Source organism: Saccoglossus kowalevskii, chromosome 6 (assembly GCF_978046115.1).
Source record: "Saccoglossus kowalevskii chromosome 6, keSacKowa6.1, whole genome shotgun sequence".
Classification (NCBI taxonomy): domain Eukaryota; kingdom Metazoa; phylum Hemichordata; class Enteropneusta; family Harrimaniidae; genus Saccoglossus; species Saccoglossus kowalevskii.
Genome location: NC_140646.1, coordinates 17,425,197 through 17,448,666, shown reverse-complemented (window position 1 = coordinate 17,448,666; position 23,470 = coordinate 17,425,197). Strand labels below are relative to the sequence as shown.

Below are 23,470 nucleotides of genomic sequence, written 5' to 3'. Positions count from 1 at the left end.
GAACAAATTGATATGCGGATGTATGTGTGAAGGTTAAATGCAATCTGCCAAGGGATATCTAAAATATCCAATCTAAAGTGTCCAATCACAATTTTGAAAATCAGGTGTACCAATTCAAATTAGTTCCCAGAATCACAGAAAAACACCTTTTCCGTTTAGCGGTTCTTTTATACAAGCTTCTGAATAAATGGTGGAAGAAGAGGAAAACCAGAATTATTATGCAATAACACCAAGCACCTATAAACTTTGACCCCTAATAACAGAAAAAAGCATATTCATGCAAAATTGACCCCCCCCCAAAAAAAAAAAAAACCCGAGTATTCGTAACGAAACGATACAGAACCCAGCTCCTGAATTTCAAACTAAAAAGTTATAGCCATATCAATTCCGAACAGAAGGATATACCTATGTTCAACCTGAGCAGGGTGAAAGTGCCCTACAAATATGCTGGATATTACATTTAATCACCGTTCTAGGGGGTTGTGCTTTAATCAATTACGTGCGACTTCCCGCCATTCTACATTGACGTTGTTTATTATTCATAGACCGAGTCTTGTTTACCCTCTTGTAATAGGCCGCCATTATCAGTGTGTTTCCGAATTATTTCCAAGCACGATGTAATAATACATAGGCTGGCGTTATTTAACCTTCTAAGATGGAATAATCGTCTATTCAAGGAATGACCTTCGGGTTCAAAAGTTTAACTACATTGTGACGTCACCACTTCGTGTCAGACAGCGTCGTGATTCTGATTCTGTTTATTATCTGGCTCAAGCATCGCATTATGGCTGCTCTAGTCATCATTTGTGTCGTTCTATTGGTTGTTGTGATCGCTGTGTTTTATCTAGGCACACTGTTTGGAAGTAAACAGGTAAGCAGACACTGTAATCGATTGACAACGTCTATGGTTTACCCCGCGCTGGTGGAACAGTGAAAATGTATGACATACGCTTTGTATTGTATTGGTTCCAAATGACTGACTTGTTTTGTTAAGTTATTTGTCTGACCAGTCATTGGTATTCGTAAATGATAGCCACATAGACTAGACTAGTGCCGGTTAAACGTTGTATTAAACGCGGCGTGCAATGAAAAATACGACTACTACTTGCCCAACTAGCAATTAACAAAGCTTCGCGTTATGGGCAACATATATTTGTATTTTTGTTTAACGTTCAAATTTAGTAACTCGAGTTGTTATTATCAGTTAACCGAGCTTCAAATTACGGGAAATATACAACGTTAAACGAAATAAAGCTGTGTATACACAATGCACTATTTCTATTTCCCGTCTCAACTTGTCTACACACAAGTATTTGTTCTATCCAAGTCCGATGGACATATTTGTTTGATTTTGTAAGGGTCGTAGCTGGGTAGTTACTGGATACAAAATCTCGACAGAAATCTCGGCAGGAATATATTTGTGAACAAACATAGAATAAATGCTCATTGACAAATGAATATTTACACATGTTGTATTGCATGTTAATCAGTGAGGCAATATATAGAATAAACATGTCATAACATTCAAGGCCGTTGACATTTATACAAACATAATACGCACCACACGGTTAATACCAGTTTTGTGTTTCTACTTTTGTTTTGTGTAATTTCATGACGTAATAAGTGTGTCCGTTAACTTGTAGGAACAAGTGCTTGCTAGAATACCAGGAATGAATCCAACTAATTCTGAGTAAGTACAATTCGGATTTATAATATATTAAGATACAATATAAATAAAAAGGGAATTTGATTCCAATGTATTTCATTCACAAATGGTTGTATGATAATTACCCAAACACATTAAACCAAATTTCTTGGCACGGATCTAGAAGCCGTACCTACACACGAATTGGTGACGTCACACAATACATGACCTTCAATCGGGGTCGTTTCCTCGGTATATACGAATTGGTATATACAAATTACAATAAAGATACTTAAGACATTACACATAAGTCAAAACAAACCATGTGACAATATAATGATAATAACGGTAATAAATCCTAGCTTAACAGTTGAACAAAACGAAAACAATTCAGGCAACAGACGAATATCTTCTGTGGTGTTGTGGAGTTTATACTGTGTCTGGGGAATTGTTGATTGAGCGTTCGAAGCCAGCAGTTAACATTTTGTTAGAAAGTTTCACAATTCAATCAAATATCCAATGATACCAGTATATTTATTTCATTATTTTAACAACTTGCAATGGTGGAAGTTGGTCAAACACGAGTTCTTACACCTAAATAAGTATCAAATATTTGTCGACACATTTATTCTCTCAATTTAACAACCTTGTAGAGGTGGAAATTAATTAAACAACAGGTATTTACTCACAAATATAATGGTCAATATTTGTCCAAACATTCATTCTGTCAATTTAAGAACTCGTGATTGTTGGAATCAAATGAGAGTTGTCTACATCAAAATAAGTTTCAAATACTTGTCCATACATTTATTCTCTCAATTTAACAACTTGTAATGGTGTAAAATTATTAAATGAGAGTTGTCTACACCAAAATAAGTCTCAAATATTTGTCCACACATTTATTCTCTCAATTTAACAATTTGTAATTTGTGGAAGTAAATTGAATGCGACTTTTCTACACCAAAATAAGTCTAAAATATTTGTCCGCACATTTATTCTCTCAATTTACCATTTTGTAATGGTGTAAAATAATTAAACGAGAGCTGTCTACACCAAAATAAGTCTAAAATATTTGTCCGCACACTTATTCTCTCAATTTAACAACTTGTAATTGTGGGAATTAATCAAACGAGAGCTGTCTACACCAAAATAAGTCTAAAATATTTGTCCATACATTTATTCTCTCAATTTAACAACTTGTAATGGTGTAAAATAATTAAACGAGAGCTGTCTACACCAAAATAAGTCTAAAATATTTGTCTGCACATTTATTCTTTCAATTTAACAACCTGTAATTGTGGGAATTAATCAAACGTGAGTTGTTTACACCAAACTAAGTATTAAATATTTGTCCACACATTTATTCTCTCAATTTAACAACTTGTAATTGTGGGAATTAATCAAACGAGAGCTGTCTACACCAAAAAAAGTATTAAATATTTGTTGAGACATTTATTCTCTCAATTTAACAACTTGTAATGGTGTAAAATAATTAAACGAGAGTTGTCTACACTAAAATTAATCTCAAATATTTGTCCACACATTTATTGTCACAATTTAACCACTTGTTAATAGTGGAAATTACTTAAACGCGACTTGTTTAATCAGTTGACATCAATGCAACTTACCCGCAGACAATGCACAACAGAGTATCATTATTGAGCAATTATAAACAGGAACGTGTCTTGGCATTAAGGTTAGGGTTGGGTCAGGTATGGGCAACGGAATTATTAACAGGAACGTGTCTTGTCATTAGGGTTAGGGTCGGGTCAGGTATGGGCAACGCAAATGGCAAACACCCAATTGGCAAGAGGTACACTAAGTGGTTATGGCATGCATATAGTTTACACAAGTAAAAACACAAAATTGGCAATTTTTTTGACAATTGTAACTCAATAATAGAAATAGGTTGTATTTCTATATATATACACACTATATAGTCTTATCAAATGCAAACACATCCAGTCAATCCATTGTGGTCTTGTGGTTCAGTTCTCTACATAGTGATCAGGAGGACCTGGGGTAAATTTCCATGCCTGTCAGTTTTTTTCGCAAACACCAATTTGCAATAAAGGTAAATATGAAAACAAATCATTCATTTGCATGACTACTCATATGGTTCAGTGGATATGTACAATATAGGCAATGTGAAAGATCTCTGGTTCGAAACCAGTACGGTTAGTACGATTTTTGAATGCTAGTGAAAACATTGATCCTATACGTATACGTAGATTGCAAGTTCGAATCACGGATTGGACACTCCTACAAGACAAGATATGAAGGAAAACAAGAAGTACGAATACAGTTGACAGCTGTAGGTCACGTGCAACAACAGACACGAGGATCAATGCTGCTCTCCAAATGGGTCCCTTTTTTTGTATTGACCCCCTAAGGGTTGCTAATCCCCCTTTCTAACTCTTCCCCCCAAAATAATATATCGCCCCTTTTAAAATGTATTGACCCACAAATTAATGAATATTCATGAGCACAGAAACTGCTACGTCATGAATAAATTAGCATAATTTAAAAAAATGCATAAAGTGTAGGTACTCCTTCTGGAGTCCTGCCAATTTCTCTATTGATGCTGTCTAAAATGTCAAGCATGCGCTTACCTGGTGCACGAAATAACGCTGGTAACTTATTGTGTTGTCTATATATTCTCTGTATTTACTGTAATTAATACTATGACAGATTTTATAAACAGTATACTAGTGACAATATGCTTTTGAATTAAGTCAATTGAAACGTTACACTTGTCGCGCCGCGTCCTGACGTGGGACTCATAGCGACGTAACAACGCGTCTCAGATGCATTGTTTGTTTACGCGAAATTCAAAAATGCGCTGCGCGACGACTGTGGCAATTTAGGATTGTGGGTTCGACTACACGCGAGACGTATATTTAGGTTATTGTTTCTGGTATGTGAATCTTGTTCTTGGTTTGTTGACATCTGAATATGACCTGGAATAATTGATAACCACATTATATGAACAAAAATATGATAACTGCATTACACGGTCATGCTGTCTCATTTCAGAGATGGTAACATGCCGGATATCACAGCTGCTGGTAGTTTTCACGAGTTTCTCGTAAAACTCCATACGAAATATGGACCCGTAGCAACATTTTGGCATGGAAAAACGCATGTTGTTAGTCTGGCGTCTGCAAAAGCGTTCAAAGATACCAATAAACTGTTCGATCGACCAGGTAAATATATGTTAAGGAATCGTTTAATGCACCACAATTCTCGAAGTACTTGTGTTTAAAAGAAATCCTCTCGATAACTGGAATACTTAAACACTCTCGAGTGATTCGATTCTTCGTTTGAAGGGCTTGACGGACCATTATGTGTTACTTTAATGCGAATGTAATATTGTCATATTGTTGTTGTAGCATTTATATCAACAATTTATTTCCACAGCTGTATTGTTTGAAAATATCAAACCCCTAGTTGGGCCTGACAGTATAACATATGCAAATGGTGAAGATGGCAAACGCCGCCGCCATGACTACGACCTATCATTCAGTTATGATGCAATTAAGAACTACTACAGCAGGTTTTATGAGGTAAAACATATTTTGTGTTATTACAGCGGGCGCAACAGTGCAATGTTGGTGAGTTTGACTTTAATGCTGGAAAGTAAAGTGCATTTGCATATCGAAAATCTCACTGTATTTGAAGGGCGTGCTTGAATTTGAAATATATGCTATATATATAACTATATGCTTGTATTCATATATTAATTAAAGTGTAGAATACTTGTATGATTCACCATACGTGTTTGAATTTGTGCAGTTTTCATATATGTTACATACAAATTAGTTGCGAAAATTGTCTACATCTGTAATTTTGTGTTGACGTGGCAAAGATCACAATATTATAATACAAAAAAGAATGTTGTAAATCCAAGAGAAATGTCGTAGCTCAAAGTATGTAGAGGTCATAGGTTAATTCTAGAAGACATTTTTGCAGGCGATATCGATTTTGAAACTTTCAAAAACATGAAATAGCCGTCAATTTGTTTCAATTTAAAAAAAATCATGCCGCTATGTTGTTAGGTGACTAACCATTTAACCGTAACAGATGTACAGATCACAATCTGCAACGTGCGAACAGGGATAAACAGACAATTTGAATATGGACGAAACCATTCCAAACGTCTCCGGATAATTAGTCATGAGCAAATTTTTTTCTCAACATATGTGGGTAAAAGGTTGAACGTGAGTAATGGGGAAATTAAAAACAGTTTATATTATATACACTACCCTTAATGTCGCATTTATCCCTCAGCGCCCGTCGTGAACAGGGTTTGTCAAAAGTTTCTGCTTTTTGAGTTGAAATTTTAGAAGGTAAACACAAACGCAGTAACCGAATATCACATGGAATGTTGAAATTAGGAGGGGGATAAATGTTTATTTTGAAGCCCGCTGTAATAGTGAATTAAAACAATTAGCCACTAAGATACATACATGTACATAAATGAGCAATGGCAATCTGTTATTATTATATTTTATTGGGTTTGTTTTCTTACTTGTAATTCATTTAATTGTTTTAATTTTATTTCATTGTGTTAATTTATTTTCTTCATTTCATCTTAGTGAATGTTCTATCTACGAACGCCCAAATATCTCGTTCGTAAGATCTCAATATACAGTTTAGTCAACTAATCAGAGAAGGCCTCGTATATATTAATTATTGTATTTGTCCACAGGTGTCGAAGTCCAAACACTGCTGTATATAAAGCCTCCTCTAAATGGATAGTGGAGTTTGCGAGAGTCCTATCTAGGTTGTTCGTGTGGGCTTCCAAAACTAGGCAATTACTAAATTTAAAAAAGTTTAAATTGGGGAATAATAAGTCATTACGCGGTTATGCATATTGGACATTTATGATTGAATGAACTTCCACTATTTGAAATTAAACAAACATTTAACTGCTTCATCGCCCTATCAAAATAAATGTGCCTTGATATTCTAATGTACATTATATTCTAATGACAGGCTACTAATGCGGTTGTTGCGAAGATTGAATCTCTGCCATCGGATGAACACATTAATATAACAGAACACATGTCTCTGTTGGTTTTGAAAGCTCTAAGTCATGCTACGTATGGAGATTTCTTCAAAGATGACGAAAAAGCTATCACCATGTTACGTCACTATGAAACTGTAAGTACAGCAGCAAAATATGAATTACATACAAGTTGTATGTATATACTAAAATTCATATCATTTATACATTCTCTTAGTACAAATTTATTGGGCTATATTGTGGTGGTTTTATTGAGGCACCATTCATACAACGTGGGGCTCAGAAAGCTTCTTGTAGGTATTTAATTTGCAATTTCAGGGGATGAGATACCTGCAAATGTATACATTGCTATATATCCATTTTTTTGTAAAATAAAAATGACTGTCTTAATTACAAAAGTTTCATAAAAGTATTCTCCTCGTGCACAATAAGGCATATATTGTCGTCATGGCCCTATAATAATTCAAAATAAACACAATGTCACATAAATGTATATACATGACTAGTAATTGCAATATAACTGTGGGTATGCGAAACAGTTTGAGCTAAAACTATGAATCGATAACACCAGACGCTCATGCTGGACGTTGTAGATATATGCGTTGGTTTAATACGTTATTTATTCATATGAATCTCAAACTATGAAATTACGATTACACTTTGAATTGTATAAATAGTTAAAGATTGGTTTCTTTCAGGCAATGGCTATTTTGAATCAGGACATAACTCAAAACACTGAACCTGGGCAGAAATTTGCTCAAGGTAATAATTAATGTCGGAAATTTATGTGATAACAATTCATAGCATTTTGCGATGGAAGCAATGGCTGGGTGAACATATTTTATAGCCTTGAATTTTTGTATTAATCTTGTATAATTTGATTATGCTGATATGTTATAAATGTATAATACTTGTATGTATTTAGCACCACTTCGGCTGATGTAATTTGCAGTACAATTAGACAGATGTCTTCATTAATATTAGTATGCATGCTTTTCCCCCTTTCTAATGTGATCAGTGTCTACCTAATTCACTATCCCGGGCTGGTTATTGTCGACATTTCCAAGAGTCGATTGGTACTAGCGATAGCTTTGCTTGCAGTCCAGTCAGCCAGATGTGAACAGCACTTGCATGTTATCGCTTATGAAGCAACGCGTTCCACCACCAAGAGAATCGCATCATTCATTCCATGAACATCTTAGTTGAACTTACCTGGTTGTCTTAATAATAGGTTGACCCATCCCTCTGTGAACAATATGAACAAAAGCTATATTTAATTCATGCTAATGTAATACTTGTGATATTTTACAGCTTTGAAGGCATGGCATGATTTTATACGTGCCATGATTCAACATCGACGAGATAATCCACCAAGCGATGACGATTGGACTTTTATTGATGTTTTGATGGCAAAATCATCGTCCGAAGAAGAACTCATATCAGATGCTTCAACGTACTTCATTGCAGGCTATCAAACTACAGCTTTTTGTAATTAACATATTTTCGTTATAACAGACATGTTACACATGTTATGACATACATTCGAACATATCTGACGTAAATTATAGAATGACAAATTGTCATACTATATTGATGTTTGATGGTGATTTATTATATTATATTTCAAAAATTGTGTATCTATCCAATCACAGTGATGGTGTGGACAATCTACTACATGTGTGAGAATCAAGAAGTGCAGGAAAAAGTATACCAGGAAATAATCGATGTTATTGGCAAAGACGAACAAGTAAACCATGTAAACCTTGAATCACTGAAGTGAGTTATTCCATGTTTTTTATTATGTATGGGGTAAACGTGAATTGTTGACTAAACTGTCAAACAGTGTTCAATGCCTACAACGTCATGGGTTCAGCTAAAAATTCGTGACTTTAGTCAAATTTACGAGCTCTTGTGCCAACAGCTGTATTGTGTATGGAGAATGCACACCGACAATTACTAGATGGGCATGTGAAATTCTAATGTCCAAAGTCACAAACCACATGCAGAATATAATTCTGCATGCATATGAAGTCCAGTATATTCACGAATTACCTGAACTATTACTATTACATTGATATCATATGATTCAATTTGAATGCTGGATATCAGTTTTGTCTTTCTTTGTTCATTCAAATTTACATGTAAATGATGACACAACTTCATGGTGATGTACTGTCGGGTGGACAGACTGAATAACGACTTATACCGCATTGTATTGTATTGTATTGTATAGGTACATGAGATTTGTGTTTGACGAGTCTATCAGGTGCTCTGTGTTGGCGTCGTATACAGCTAGGGTCAATATGCATGCAGACATGGTGGTACAGGGCTATACCATTCCAAAAGGGGTAAGTATTTCAATACCACTGTCATTGGTATTTATATTCACGAGTATGAAGTGCGTCACAATTCAACGACGGTTCTTATTAGATTATTCTATTTTTTAGTTTCTGCGATGGTGTCGTTTATTTATTTTGACCATCTATTTTCCTACATTCGTGTTCTGAATTCTGTGAATCCCTTCAATAATTATGAATTTTGATTTATATTTTACACAACAATGCTCATTTCAAATTGATATTATAAACATACGTTTTATTTCTGATAACATTCTTATTATATGTCTAGACACCTATGGTGCTTGCATTGGGTGTTGTACAAACGGATGACAAAATATGGTCTGAGCCTGAAAGGTATACGATATATTGATTGAATAATATATTATAGAGTGTCTACAATCAACTTGACAACATTGCAAATTGCCAACAAGCATATTTAATCGCCCATGCTGTTAATACTCTTAAATGTTATAATACGATAGGGAATCAAATGTTTGTTGGTATGTGTGAACCTAATGGCTTCATTTAGGCAACAAAACGTGATATTATTAAATGCACAAATGAAATGTTTCAGTTGACCATTGTCTTACAAAATTAATATTTGGTAATGTTGTATTTTAAATGTTCTGATTGTATATCCTATTTATGACTATTAATCATTGATGCACACAATGGTGTGGATGCGCACCATAATACCATACGATATAATATAGTGTATCTTTATTTTTTTCTCAGATTCATTCCAGAACGATTTTTGCCTGAAAATGCCAGTACTCGTCACCCGTTTTCATTTCAACCATTCGGGTTTGCTGGAAAACGAAAATGCCCTGGATATCGTACTGTCTACTCAGAGGGTGCTGTATTCTTAGCTACATTGTGTAGAAAGTTTAAATTTCGAATGGTGGAAGGTCAGACCATTGACAGGAAATATGGTTTCGTTACCATACCGAGTAACGATATTTGGGTTACAGTTACAAAAAGAGACTGATTATGTAAACATGTTGAATTAACTGTTTATATAATATAATAGTCTGTTGATATATATATATTATATAATTGTCTTCAAGCTTCACACGTTTTATATATTCCAGAATGATATATACACATTGCCTTAAGTGGTTATTCCTTTTATAACTGATATACTATTTAGTTTATTTAGTACACGTCAAGTTATTTGATAGTGATTTGATGTCTATTTTAAAATAGTTCTTTAGGTATACCTAGCTTTTAACAGTCTCAACATTTCGTACTACAAACTTCTGTATGATGTTTGCCAGAAACAGTTTGTTGTGTACAACAAATAAATAAACACATGACGTTTACTGTATATGACTGATATGCATGACAACCGATGTACTACAGAGTGGACTACAGCGATGATGTATCCAAAGGTGGGATACATGGAAAGGCACGAATAAGTTGACATGACTCGCATTTACTGGTTCATGATTATATATCATGCGAAACTGATATCGCTTATTGTGTAGATAATTGGATGGTATAATGCTATGCCTTCTTCAAAGCTAATTGATTTACAAATTCTCCGACCTGTGACCATAACCTCCTCTCAAAATTATACACTCACTAATTGAAAATATCATTCAAGCTGGTGTAGCACTAACGTTTCTAAAAAAAGCGGAATTGTTGTGTATTGTATATATAATGAAGGATGAGTGCTAAGAAATGACAAAATGTATTGAAAGTGTGTCGGTGAAAATCAATACAAGGACCAATGCGATTGGTATGTGATGTAGATATAGGGGCCTGTATACATCGTCTTCCTCTCTCCCAAAGCTAATGGACGCCCTTTTACTTTCAATTTGAAAGATGGGTTTTTGGACATCCCACGGAGTAATTGCACAACCTATGGTCATAATCTTAACTTGTATGATATTTCTATGGATGAAGAAGGTTAGAGTACCATCCTACACGAGATTTGGTCCGAAGCAGAAAACATACCAACACCACCATTTCAAAACATATTCCCTAAAACATTAACGCCAAGACAGAGAAGAGGGACGAATTGCTATGCTAAATGGTTTGAACGCAACAAGGGACCTGACAAATATCGGTCAAAAGTGATAACTTGGTTACAACAGTTCTATCACCTTCACCGCAAGGTGGCGATAAAAGAGGTCATTGTAGGCTATTGTTTATCCCCGGACAAACCAAGGGACAAATGCTTTAAGGTGTATAAACTTGCTGATAGCCACACAAGTTATGTGGCAAGCTATTCATGACTAGCACAGAAATTCATGAGATAGTTATGGTGGATGTATCCAGAACAACCGTAATACGAGAGAGTGAGATAATACCAAAAAAGGCTTCCCTGCTCATAAATCCTCATAGGAATCTTGCAAGGGATACCATAAGTAATTCAAGTCCAGGGAGATTTAGATGTCGCAACACATTTCAATACACTGGAGCTGTTTTTCAAGTGGTTTAAAGGGCTCATACCACTAATTGAAACTTCATAGACAACTATGTTAACATATGACGAGATTGCTATATGAAAATGCTAAACAAAGTTGCAAACATGGCTCAAAAATGGGAGATCAACATGCCAGTAATCAACCACAATGACAAAAAATAACATGTTGGCCAGCTCGAACTCTTGCAAATCCCAGGTAAACAGGACACGGCTACTGTATTTGAATTGCACCTAGAGAAATCACTGGAAAAACACCAAGATTAGAACATAAAAATACACACAGAATATACAGGTACACAGCCGCCAAGTAGTAAACAAAAGACAACATGTTGGCCTCACCTTTTACGCAGGTGATCACGCCCTCGGACAGGGAGCGCCTGGGAAAATTTTAGAAAAAATGTATTTGGTTCTTGCAAGACTAAGCAGCCATTGGTTGATTAGTGGCATGAGATCTAAAGATAACAATGCAAGAATCAGCTGGTACATGTACCTATTGGAAATTATAAAAAAACACATGCGGGTTGTTGATCATCCTTTTTATCTCACCGCCAAACCCTACCTTTTGGACGATGTGATTTAGATTATCCATGAGGAGCTGTTGGATTAGATGATGTGCACTAATTGGTTGTACACTGACGAACCCATCTTGAGCACAATATTTATATTAACAGGGATGGGTGAGGTTAAGTATATTATAGGATGTAATAATATATGTAATTTAATTGAAATTACATCAAAGCATCATTGTGTGATTAGTATCGAAAATACTAAAAAATATATATATACATTGTTATCACTTTTCAAAGTCTGACTGCAAGGAATGGTGGGAAGCAAAGTCTTTAGCCAACCTCAGTTCGTATACACATTTCAAGGTTCAAATCAAGATAAGCGTTAAAACAGACAACTTGTATACATTCCAAAAGAAAATATTGAACAGACAAGATGAATTACAATGCATAAATACAAGACAGCCTGTAGCCAGAACTAACATAAGACACAGGGTGCAATAATAACAACTGTGACAGGAAAGTGGTGAGTGTTTTTTTTTTCGAGGATCATTTATTTAAAAGTATTTTGACAAACTGGCAATAAATTATGTCGATGGGAAATCCCGAAGGTACGATACAGTTTTAATTCACCAGATTTTTTAGGAGAGGCCCAGCAGTGAACTCTTTTTTTTCCAGGTGTGTGCTTTGTGCATCACTTTATATACAGGTAAGCGAGAAGGGGAGATTCCAAATTTTCAGACACCTCCTCCCGCTCGTATGTGGTTTGATCATGTTTGCAGCAGCAGGAATCGTAGTGAAATGATTATATGACTGTCACTTAACATGCGTTACTTGTATATCAACACGGCTTTTATTCCTGATAATTTCAGTGCAGGTATCCTTGACAATAGGAAATGTCGAATAATACACATTTTACAGTCACTTGGGGCGCCTCACATACTCGTTGATTTAGGCAGAGGGTTCCCAGAACCCGCCTATTCACATAGTTCATACCCACCATAGACTTCGGTCAGTCAAAATGACTATTTTGAACTGTAGGCATTAATCTGCGATTCAGCCAAAGGCGAAGAAATAAATCTAGGTCAGGGGAAGCTCCATAATTTCCAGATTTTTCTTCACGTCACGAACCACGTGCCTAAGGCCAAGAGGCACAGCCATATTGGCCTACTCGTCACTCTGGTTCTTTTTTTCTCCGCGCCGAAGACAAAGCCAATCGTACAGAAAAAGTGGGGTGGTTGGTGGGACCCAGAGTCTATGGTGGGTGGTGGTGAAAAGGGTGTCCTAGTCCAAGATAATGGTCTCCAGTAATAGACTACCACCTAGTTAAGACCAATGCAGAAAATGGTGTCTTACCTTCCCTGTGGCATCTCCGGTGAAAAAGCCAAAATGCTGCCATGGTACGGGGTTCGGTGTGACAGAGAATGCTAGACCCCTAACATCAATCTTCGGTTAACTAGCTTGAAAATAAAGACCAAAATAGTTCTGCACAAGGGCATAAGTTGAAGGCGAGACCTAGCAATTCCAGGGGGTGCCGATGGTAGAAATATGTCCGCAAAATTGCTAAGACTGATTTATCGCCTATGCAAAGATCCCTGTGGTCATTCGAACTGACCCGCTACGACGGGGCCCATCCTAAATAGACCCTCCTCAATGGATCTTTTAGGTAGTGGTTGATAAAGACGTTCTGCATTCTCCAGAAGCCTGCCCTCAGAATATGTTCGAGGTGGGCACCTGACACTAGTGCTAGTGACTTAGCAATCGCACAGACCTCATGCGACCATACTTGGTGTCTCTGTAGACCCTGTGAAGTCGAACGGTTAAAACCTTGAGCCTGGTCGCAGTTATCCACCTGGCCATGGAAGTCAGGTAGGCTGGTCTGTCTTGCTTAATCTGGCCTTAACACATAAACCTAGGCACAGAAGCAACTCATCCTGATCCTCCGGATTGGCAATGTTGCCAGCCGGGTGATGACAATCAGGTATGGATTGCGTCCTGTGGTTTGCTTCCTGGCGAGTAACAAGATTTGTGACTTGATCACGAGTTAATTGTCCATAAAAGCAACACACTCGTCCAAGAAGAACAGGGCCCCTAGCTCAGCCCGACACCTATCTGAGGCGCAGGGCGAGTAGGAAGACTGTTTTTCACGTCCAAAGTTTGAGTGGTGCTGATCAGAGAGGTTCAAAGGGAAGTCTGCTTAGTACGGCCAACCCAACCGATAGGTTTCAATTGGTTGGTTCCCCCTTCGGCATCTAGGCGTCTGATTCAACAATAAAGTCTTCTAATAATTGGACAACTGGCTGTGGTGTGGTGTGTGACAAGGCTGACCTATAGCCAACAATCGCCGAAAGGGCAAGTAATTTTCGCCCAAACCATGGAGGGAAAGTCAGCCGCCTGGCTGGGATGGCATGGATCACCAATCAGTGTACGCACATCATTTCACAACGTAGGCTGTGTTGGTAGGGTCCCCGATCGCCATGGCCAGGACGTTAGCAGTCCACTGAGTTAGTCATTTGAGAGCCTTGATGTAAATTACTGGGGTCAAAGGCAGTGTGCTGTCCGGTTGTGACAGCAGATCCAGAAGTTTGGGAGCACCTCTGGTGTTTCGACTAACATTTCCAACAATGGGCACCACCCACATCAAAGTTTCTCCAGTACCAGGTGAACAGCGAGAAGGGACCGTCTCACCGCCGAAACAGTCTGGAGGCTACCCATTGGGGTATCCACCACTCGGCGTTCTGGAGACAGAGCTGCCATGAGAGGGTGTCCGCTTGACTGTTTCTCGCCCCTGGAAGGTGGTGTGCGGCTAGTTCTATGTGTATTCCAGGTACCAAAGGAGAATTTGCTCTACTAGGACTGACAACGATCAGGATCTGATCCCCTCTCCTTGTCGCTATAGAAGACCATCGCTGCATTGTCCATGCGAAGCAAGACTCTGTAGTCTTGAACTATGGGTAGAATGTGAAAAAGTGCTATGCACACTTCTTTCAGTTCGAGCCAGTTGATATGGCAGCTCTAAAAATATTGCAGGGGCCATATTTTCAATTGGGCTTGTTTGTCCAATAGATGCGCTCCCAACATGTGAGGGAAGCATCCGCTTTCAGAGTCATAGCCATGGCGAGTGGGTCCCCCTGCAAGGCATCCTTTGCTTGGTCCGAGAGTGTTACTTGTCTTTACAGTTCCTATAAGAGAGCCTGGTGTTGTAACAAACATGCACTGTAATGTGTGGCTGCGTAACACGGCCTGGGGGAACTGCCCTACGATGATCCACATCTGTTCTTGAAGGGACACAAAGGGAACCATGACTAGGCATTCGACTAGGCAACGGGTCTGTGGCTACCGTACCAAGCCCACCTCATTGTCGAACTACCTGTCAAAGAACATTGCTGTGTTGGCTTAGGGTGGGACTTGCTCGATTTAGTAGGAAGCACAACTGGTCTAGAAAATCTGGTGTTTGACTAATTGCCCTTTTTGGGTTGTGTAGCAACCAGCCATCCAGGTACACGTTGATGTGTACACATGTGATGTGTCGGCACAGCAGTAGCACCACCTATTTCCATACTCTAGTGAATACATATGGAGCCCTGCAAAACTCGAAGGGGGCACCCTGCATTCGACTTCTAGGCCCAATTGGGCAAATCAAGGGAGTCGCTGACTCACTGGGTGTATAGGTATGTGCGGGTAAGTATCACTCAAATCTAGTGAGGCTAACCAGTAGAAACAGAACATGGAGACTAATACAGTGCTTGGTGTTTCCAGGAAGCACACATTAACTTAGTCTGCTTAAGTCCAGAACGGGGGCAAAGCCACCTGTAGGCTTTGGAACCACAAATACTTGAGAATAGAAGCTTGCGAATACTTGCAGACTTAACGCCAGGTCGCCTATCCTTTGTAAGCAAACTATCAATCTCCTGTCGGATTGTTCCCGCTTTGTTGGGGTACCCTGGTAGTGCCCCGAATGGGGCTGGAGATTGCAGCGGGTTCTTGTAACTGCGTATATTGCCACATGGAGTGTCCAGGGACTGGTCACGCGCTGTCTCCAAACTGGAATACACCGGTGCAATCAGTGCAAAAGAGATGTGTTGGTTTGGCGGTTCCACATTGGGGGCGATCTCTCTGCACTGAGGTGAGACCTTGTGTGGCCTGTACAAGAATCCGATCAGGGCACGAGATTTGACTCTAGACTCTACTGGCTCTGATCTCATCTCACTTGGTCCAGCATAAGGACTTAGACCTCTATCTACCAAGGTCCGCCCATCAACACTGTCTGTGCGTTTCCCACCTACGTTCAGCACTCGGCCAGACCAGGACAGTCCTGCTGTTGGTATTGCTTTGGATCCCGCTGTCTGGATCCCAGAAGAGACAGTCCTACTGAGAGCGACTGTTTCATAATCGAGGGGGTTGAACATAGGGTCACTAGGATCGATGCTCACAGAGTCATTATGAAAAACATACTCTGAGGGGCTGCCCGAGGTTGTACTCGCCGTACAAATCCCTGATGTGCTTAGTCCTCTCCGAGCTCAGAGACCTGACCACAAGCCCCTCCCGTTGGCTATCTGTGGACTAGGCCTCGGCGGTGACTGGTGCCCCTCCTACCTCCCAGAAATAAATGGGAAGGTAGGGCTGGGATCGAGGGGATCCCAGGAGGAAGCATCGTGCTTGCCAGTAAAGCCTGCTAATGTGCTTCTTCCGGCTTGCCAAAACAAGAGGCAACTGCAGTGGAAGCAACCTGCTCCTCTACATTTGACCTACCTAACCTACAAGGGACGCAATTAGTTCAGACAGGTCCCCAACCAAAGTCTGAGTCTTGTAGGCAAGTCGTGTGAGGAATGTGGGTTTCACACCTGAAAATTATGATCACAATCGCTACACAATCTCCTTATAAAATGAGGGGACAAAACCGGCAACTAGAAGTCTATGGCGTTACTGCCATTGCTTCTATACACACATTGGTAAAAATGAACAAGACATGCATGAGGGAGACGAATTACAGTTGTAAGTTGACACAAAGAAACGAAGTGGTCAAATTTGCGTCGCCGAGTTTCCTTCTTTGTTATACACATATACACACAAAAGGGGAGACGCAGGGGTAAAAAACCCAAGCTAAAACTTGAACAGGAAACATCAGGCTTCCAGTTTCATCTCCGTTCGGTGCGTAGAGAGAAACAGAGTGACGAGTAGGCCAATATGGCTGTGCCTCTTGGCCTTAGGCACGTGGTTCGGGACGTGAAGAAAAGTCTGGAAATTATAGAGCTTCCCCTGACCTAGATTTATTTCTTCGCCTTTGGCTGAATCGCAGATTAATTCCTACAGTTCAAAATAGTCATTTTGACTGACCAGAGTCTATGGCGGGTAATTGAACATAGGTGAATTGGTTTCTACTAGACAACGAGTTGAAGGTGACTGTCATGAAATCTTTATTTGTTCATCACTCGGGGTGGGGGCTGTAACTTCAATTTATTGCGACACATCAACCACACCTGACAAACTATATTTCCTGTCATTTTTCAACACGTAAAAGCAGATTTGGTTGAAAGTTGTCAAATGGAATGATGTTTCCATAAATTCGAAGAGAAGAAGAGGGGAGTTGCGGGGTGGGTTTGTATCACCACCCCCAGTTTCAGGTAAGTTGTGTTCAATTTGCATTCAAGATATTGTCATTCCATTATTACAAACGAGTGGCGTGAGTTAGGTGCAGCCAGTGACGTTTCAATGTCAATTTCTTTTTGTTACTATCTACAATATCTTTACTGATTGTTTCAATGTATGTAGCGTTTGGTCGTCAATTTTCTCGTGTGTTTCAGATTTGTCATCAACTATAGTCTGTATATGAATTATTAGTAATAGTAAAAATCCAGGGGTGTGTACAAGAACGTTAAAGAGGATTACTACTGAGTTGCAGAATCTTCTTTGCCTCGTCTGTCATCGGCGTCTTCGCTCTCCTTTTCCTCGGCATTGCGTTAGTAAATAGGTTAGTAAAATATAATATTGAATAAGAAAATAAAACGAAATAAAAAAAGCGATTTAAAAGAATGTTGTGCAAAGTTATGAGCGTGTTTCTCGAACGAAGTCTAGACTGATAATAATGCTGACAATGGAAGCTTAGATAAACACGCATTGTTTGCGAAAGGAAGCTTATCACCCGTTATATCAGAATCGTCAACAACAGAGTATGCACATAAGATGTTATCACGTAATCCGTCCTAAACATACGCATTGTGCAAATATCCGCGAATCGGCAGCCGTAGTTATTTGTGCTAGCATTTGAAACATCAATTTGTGCAGCGTCTTACCCGAATTTTGCTATTTTGAAAAGCTGGGATAATGTGTCAATGTCTGAAGTAAACGTTTTTTTCGATTTTTGAAAAATCAAGAAAAAAACGAAAATTTCCCTTCTTGCTACCTTAATGACATTCTGATTTTGAAATGTTAGACGTCTATATTTATCAATGTAGCATAGCAACTGTGCTATAAATTTAGTTAAATTTAATAATCCGTTAATAAAAATTGTAAATATTGTCATGTTCTAATTGTGACTTATAACTATCATTAAATAGTTTGCAATTGCTAAAGTGGCACTAGACTATTTTCTTGTCATTTTGTTGAATCTGTTTACATAAATACATCATCTGCGAAAAGTAATTATTTCAAATTTGTATTATCTAAACTAACTGATATTGAGTTTACAAAATATCTGAAATAATAATCACGTAGATATTTAATCCATGTTTGACACCACTACTTAAATTAAATGATTGTGTGCAATCCTGGTGTCACAGTGTAAGGCCTGCTTATCGCTAATGATAGGGCACCCACAGAACTCACACTGGACAGGGGGTTCTTTCACTGCTAGTATGGGGTAGACAAGACAATAGTACTGGAAATGAAATACACATACGCCAAAATATCGAGTTAAAGCTCCTGGCTTAAATACCTCTCAAAATAATTACAAGAAATAAAACACAGAAAAATACAATGAATAAAGCCACTAAAATAGGGGATTGCTTAGGGAAGTGTACATTGCTGATAACTCACACAGAACACACAGGACACCAAGTTGACATGAAGAACACCAAGTTGAAATGATGGACACTAACTGTCCCGAGTCTGTCCATTTTATAGGCATGAGTTTCCACATAAGCCAATCAGAATGTGATCTTTCTAGCAACTGGGTCACGTAGGCAACTCAGTAGATCATAAACACCCTTTGTTATTCAAATAACAGCACACCTGGTAGATTCCAATTCTCCCTCCAAAGTTGTAAACACCCTTTGTTATGTAAATTACAAGCACGCCTGGTAGAACTCACTGTCCTGTTGAAAACAAGTATGACCTGTGAATCACATTTATGACAGTTATCACAATGCACACCGTGTCTTCCCATGATTCCATGCACACTTCCATTTGCAGGGTTTGAGGTATTATAAAAATATAAAATATAGGATGCTGACACCTGGCTTGTCTTGACGTGCATTCAGATCGAATTAATGTCATCAGTGTTCACATCATTGTTAATAGAGTTAATATTGCGTTCTTGTGGTTAGCATTGTTACTCGACATGACATTCATTCATTTTGTAGCTGTTTGTCTGGTTTGAATATTGTTGTTTTTAATCAGTAAAAACAAATTCCAGTCATCCAACATTGTTAATCAAGGTTATGTATTGTATTTCTTATTGTACATAGTATTGCTTAGGAGTGATCCATTGGAAAAACTGGGGGTGGTGGCAGAACAACTGTGCAACATATTTGTTTTCTTCATTTAGTTTTGTGCAAATTTTTGTTTTGTCAATATGCTACTTTTCCCCCCTTTTCCCATAATTTTTTCCTGTGCAATTGTTTTTTCAATTCTGCTGTCACCGCCCCGAGTTTTTAATGGTCTACCCTTAGTTAAAAGGTTGAGAATGCACTGAATATATATTTTTGGCATAGTTTGTGAATTTACTAGATAGTAACTTACACAGGTCATAATTATGTTACTACTAAATTAACATACCAATAAAGAAACAATTTTCCAAGTTATGTACTAATTTAAGAATAATTTCGCAAAATGATTTCAAAGGACAAAAAAACATAGAAATGATAGTTTGCATGGTATAGTAAAGTTATGAAATGCAAAACATAAGAATATGACAAAATAAAGATTTCCGCGAAATAATAGAAAAATAATTCGACAGTGTATATCTGCAATACATTAGTTGTATACAGTTCAATATGGAAATACATATGACTCATGTACAAGATATATTCTAATTCTAAATGATAACACACAAACTATACTGCTATACAATAATAATGCCATTATCATCACAGCTAATATCACAAGTATTTTATATGTCCATATCCATATCAGAGTCGTCCGCTGTATCTGATTCTTCTGGGTCAACACTAATAGCGACTTTATGTGGATTATTACAATCATCACCATTCATACATAAACAGGCATCTGTGCATGCCATGCTTTGTCTCGCACAACTGCAGTTTCGTTCACACTTTGCTTTCTTGCACCCACATGTAATGAGTTCTAGAAGAGCTTCAGGGGCAGGTGACTGTGTCATTAGTGTCGGAAACATGTGACCATCGCCACTGTAATGCCATCCATTACCAATAGGGGAGTGAATGACTGGCTGAGCCTCCAATGCTCATATATAAGTTTGGTAGTTTGCACATTTGGAATGCTGCTCTAAACTATCAGATGTTGGTGGAAGGGCTTCATACTTTGCTTGTCTGTGACAGAAAAGTTTATGCTGCACACCATTCACATCCGCCGAGTCAGCTGTCGCATCATAGATTATAGTTATCAGAAGTTCTATTGATGTCAGTTCTATCAGAGGTATATCAACATGTGTGCCAAAGTCCATAAGGCTTCCAAACTTGTCTGGGTTCTTCCTGACAAGCTTCCATGGCTCAAGTTTGCCAACCCTTGCAAGACTGCTGGTGAAATCACATCCAGTTAATGTGTGTACTGCTGGCAACAGTTTACACAATTGTTGACCTAATGCATCAGATATGGAATGGGTGGGTATGAATCGAGATTTATCCTTCACACCAGTATGTAACCATAGTTCTTGGACAGATTCCAAGGAGTGATTGAAGTATACACAGAGTGCTGCAACATCAGTATCTGGAGACCACACCACGACTCGAGGGTATTCTTCTGAAGCATGTGCAACATGAAGTAAAAGCCTGGTATCTGCTTCTTTATGTGATGAGAACAGATCATCGACATCAACAACTCCACCAGTAGATGCCATGCGAGCAATGAGACCATCCTTGAACCCTCCTGCAACTATAATTTTCTCATCTGGTTTAAGTAACAATTGTGCCATTTTGCACCATGATTCTGATAAGAAGTCTACCAGTTGTTCTTTATTTCTAGGATTACCAATATACTTACTCCACTGTGTTGGTATCGGTGTGTTAGGGCCATGGATTTTAACTTCATAGCTCTGTGAGGATTGCCTTCGGGCTCTCTCAAAATCCTTGATGGAATATTTTGCATTGTATCTATCGAAAACGATATCTACTCTTGTACAGCATTCATATCTCTGTAGAGGTTGGTGAACTATTTTGAAAAGCACCTCAGCAAGTTCCCCGAAGCAGGATGCACCTCCTTTGTTAACCATCTGCAGAATAGCCATGCCATCTATCATCCATGCTGTTGGAATGTTGGATGCTGGCAATTGGTGTTGTGATTCCGCTTCTTTCTCTAATTCAGGCAGTAGCTTACTTTTTACTGTTTTTAGCAGAGAACCATCAGCATGGGCCAATGCATATGGAACTGTGGACAGCTCATGTTTGAAAACATCTTTGAGATTAATTTCTCTTGTTTGAGCAGCCACTACAAGCCGACTAAACAACTCTCTATCTGCATTGATGGCCACTGTCTGCTCTCCACCAACCTTCTTCTTTATTTTCTTGCCCATAGATGCGAATGTGTTTATGTTATGTCTATTCAATGGTTGAAAAAATCCTATTCTGTTTGTATTTAGTCTGTCTTCCACAAATTGATTCATTGCTTTCATTCATATGTCTCTGGCATTTATAAGCCGAGTAGAAATTGCTGGTGGTATCACTATGCCAGTGGCAATGTTGGTAAGTGATGCCAGGTCCACTTCTATGTCAAACGGGTCTGCCATGTAGTTAGTGACAGTGCTAATTATCTTATTGACATCTCCTTCCTCGCGCTGTATGCGGCCTGGAGTAGCTTCTTTGTGCTTTGCATGTGTTTCTCCCACCATATCACACATCACTTTCATAGAGGTTGTAATAGATGTGCGTTCATGAGCAGTGATAAACCATCTAGCAACGGCTCCTGGTCGTAAAGTAAACCCAACAATCCCACCTTTTACCTTACTATCACGGTTTACTGTTTGTTCGAGTGCCATATCTGTCCAGACTTCACTAAACTTATTTGTAGAACGAGCAACAGCATGATTCCCTTGTACAAATTGTGCATGTACTTCGGGGGAACAATCTGGTAGAAGCTTCATGTCACTTATATACACTGACACCCATCGGGCATAGTTGGTACGGTCAAAGGCAAAGAATAGTGGTAACATCTCTATAACTGCTGCTAGATGTAGTTCCCAGTTGCTTGCTCATTCAGCTCTTATGAATCGCAATAGGATATTAACCATTTCGATGTAATCATTCCAGAAAGTGAATGTTTGTGATGATGCACTTCTTGTAATGCAGAATATGTTAAGTGCATCATGCACAATATTGATGGCGTCACTTAACTGAGAGAGCGCTACTTCCAGACTAGGTATGTTATCATTCAAAACAGCAGACTGACACTCTTGAAGTTTGTCGTTGATGAAGTCAACATCACAATCTATCTCATTGCCTTGTATCCACTTACAAAATGCCTGCCACCTTAGTCTGAACAGGGCCTCCATTACCAGTTTGTGAGCTCTTACTCCACGATTGTAAGTTTTGCCTTTCAGTAGATTACTTATTGTACTGCTGCCATACACCTGTGATTCTATAAGGATGTCTTCAATACCACTGTCAGCATATTTCTTTCCAATCACTGCCAGGAATGTTAGTGCTATATGGAAACCACCCATTGTCAATACTGTTTTGTTAAACTCTTCAGTACACCTCCACTGAATTTCTTTGGCTTTACAGTATATAGCCTCGTCGAATGTCAGGACACTGTAATCTTGCCCAAGTATCCTAGTCATCTTGCACACATTTGTCATCACTGTATACACAGTGCTCCATTCAGTAGGTGATGCTGGGAGTATTGGGCACACATTTGTCATCACTGTATACACAGTGCTCCATTCAGTAGGTGATGCTGGAAGCATTGGGCACACATTTGTCATCACTGTATACACAGTGCTCCATTCAGTAGGTGATGCTGGAAGCATTGGGCACACATTTGTCATCACTGTATACACAGTGCTCCATTCAGTAGGTGATGCTGGAAGCATTGGGCACACATTTGTCATCACTGTATACACAGTGCTCCATTCAGTAGGTGATGCTGGAAGCATTGGGCAGTACCCAATTG

At 38.6% G+C, this 23,470-nt stretch overlaps 1 protein-coding gene across 1 annotated transcript; it reads left to right on the top strand.

The window, feature by feature from the left end:
* The first annotated feature begins 525 nt into the window (after positions 1-525).
* On the top strand, positions 526-10,340 carry LOC102809891 (cytochrome P450 20A1-like). The gene is made up of 11 exons (XM_085500767.1): positions 526-871; positions 1,644-1,690; positions 4,682-4,851; positions 5,066-5,211; positions 6,644-6,811; positions 7,373-7,436; positions 7,986-8,162; positions 8,327-8,450; positions 8,908-9,022; positions 9,303-9,367; positions 9,749-10,340. The coding sequence occupies exons 1-11, from the start codon at positions 785-787 to the stop codon at positions 9,999-10,001; spliced, it is 1,416 nt and encodes a 471-aa protein (XP_085356893.1). The 5' UTR covers positions 526-784; the 3' UTR covers positions 10,002-10,340.
* Positions 10,341-23,470: the final 13,130 nt, after the last annotated feature.

What these genes read in the sequence shown, in the direction of transcription:
- LOC102809891 (XM_085500767.1), top strand. Translation starts at nt 785, where the DNA reads ATGGCTGCTCTAGTCATCATTTGTGTCGTTCTATTGGTTGTTGTGATC. An exon ending in TAAACTGTTCGATCGACCAG is followed by an intron (nt 4,852 to 5,065) that starts GTAAATATATGT and finishes TTATTTCCACAG; the next exon opens with CTGTATTGTTTGAAAATATC. An exon ending in GTAAACCTTGAATCACTGAA is followed by an intron (nt 8,451 to 8,907) that starts GTGAGTTATTCC and finishes TGTATTGTATAG; the next exon opens with GTACATGAGATTTGTGTTTG.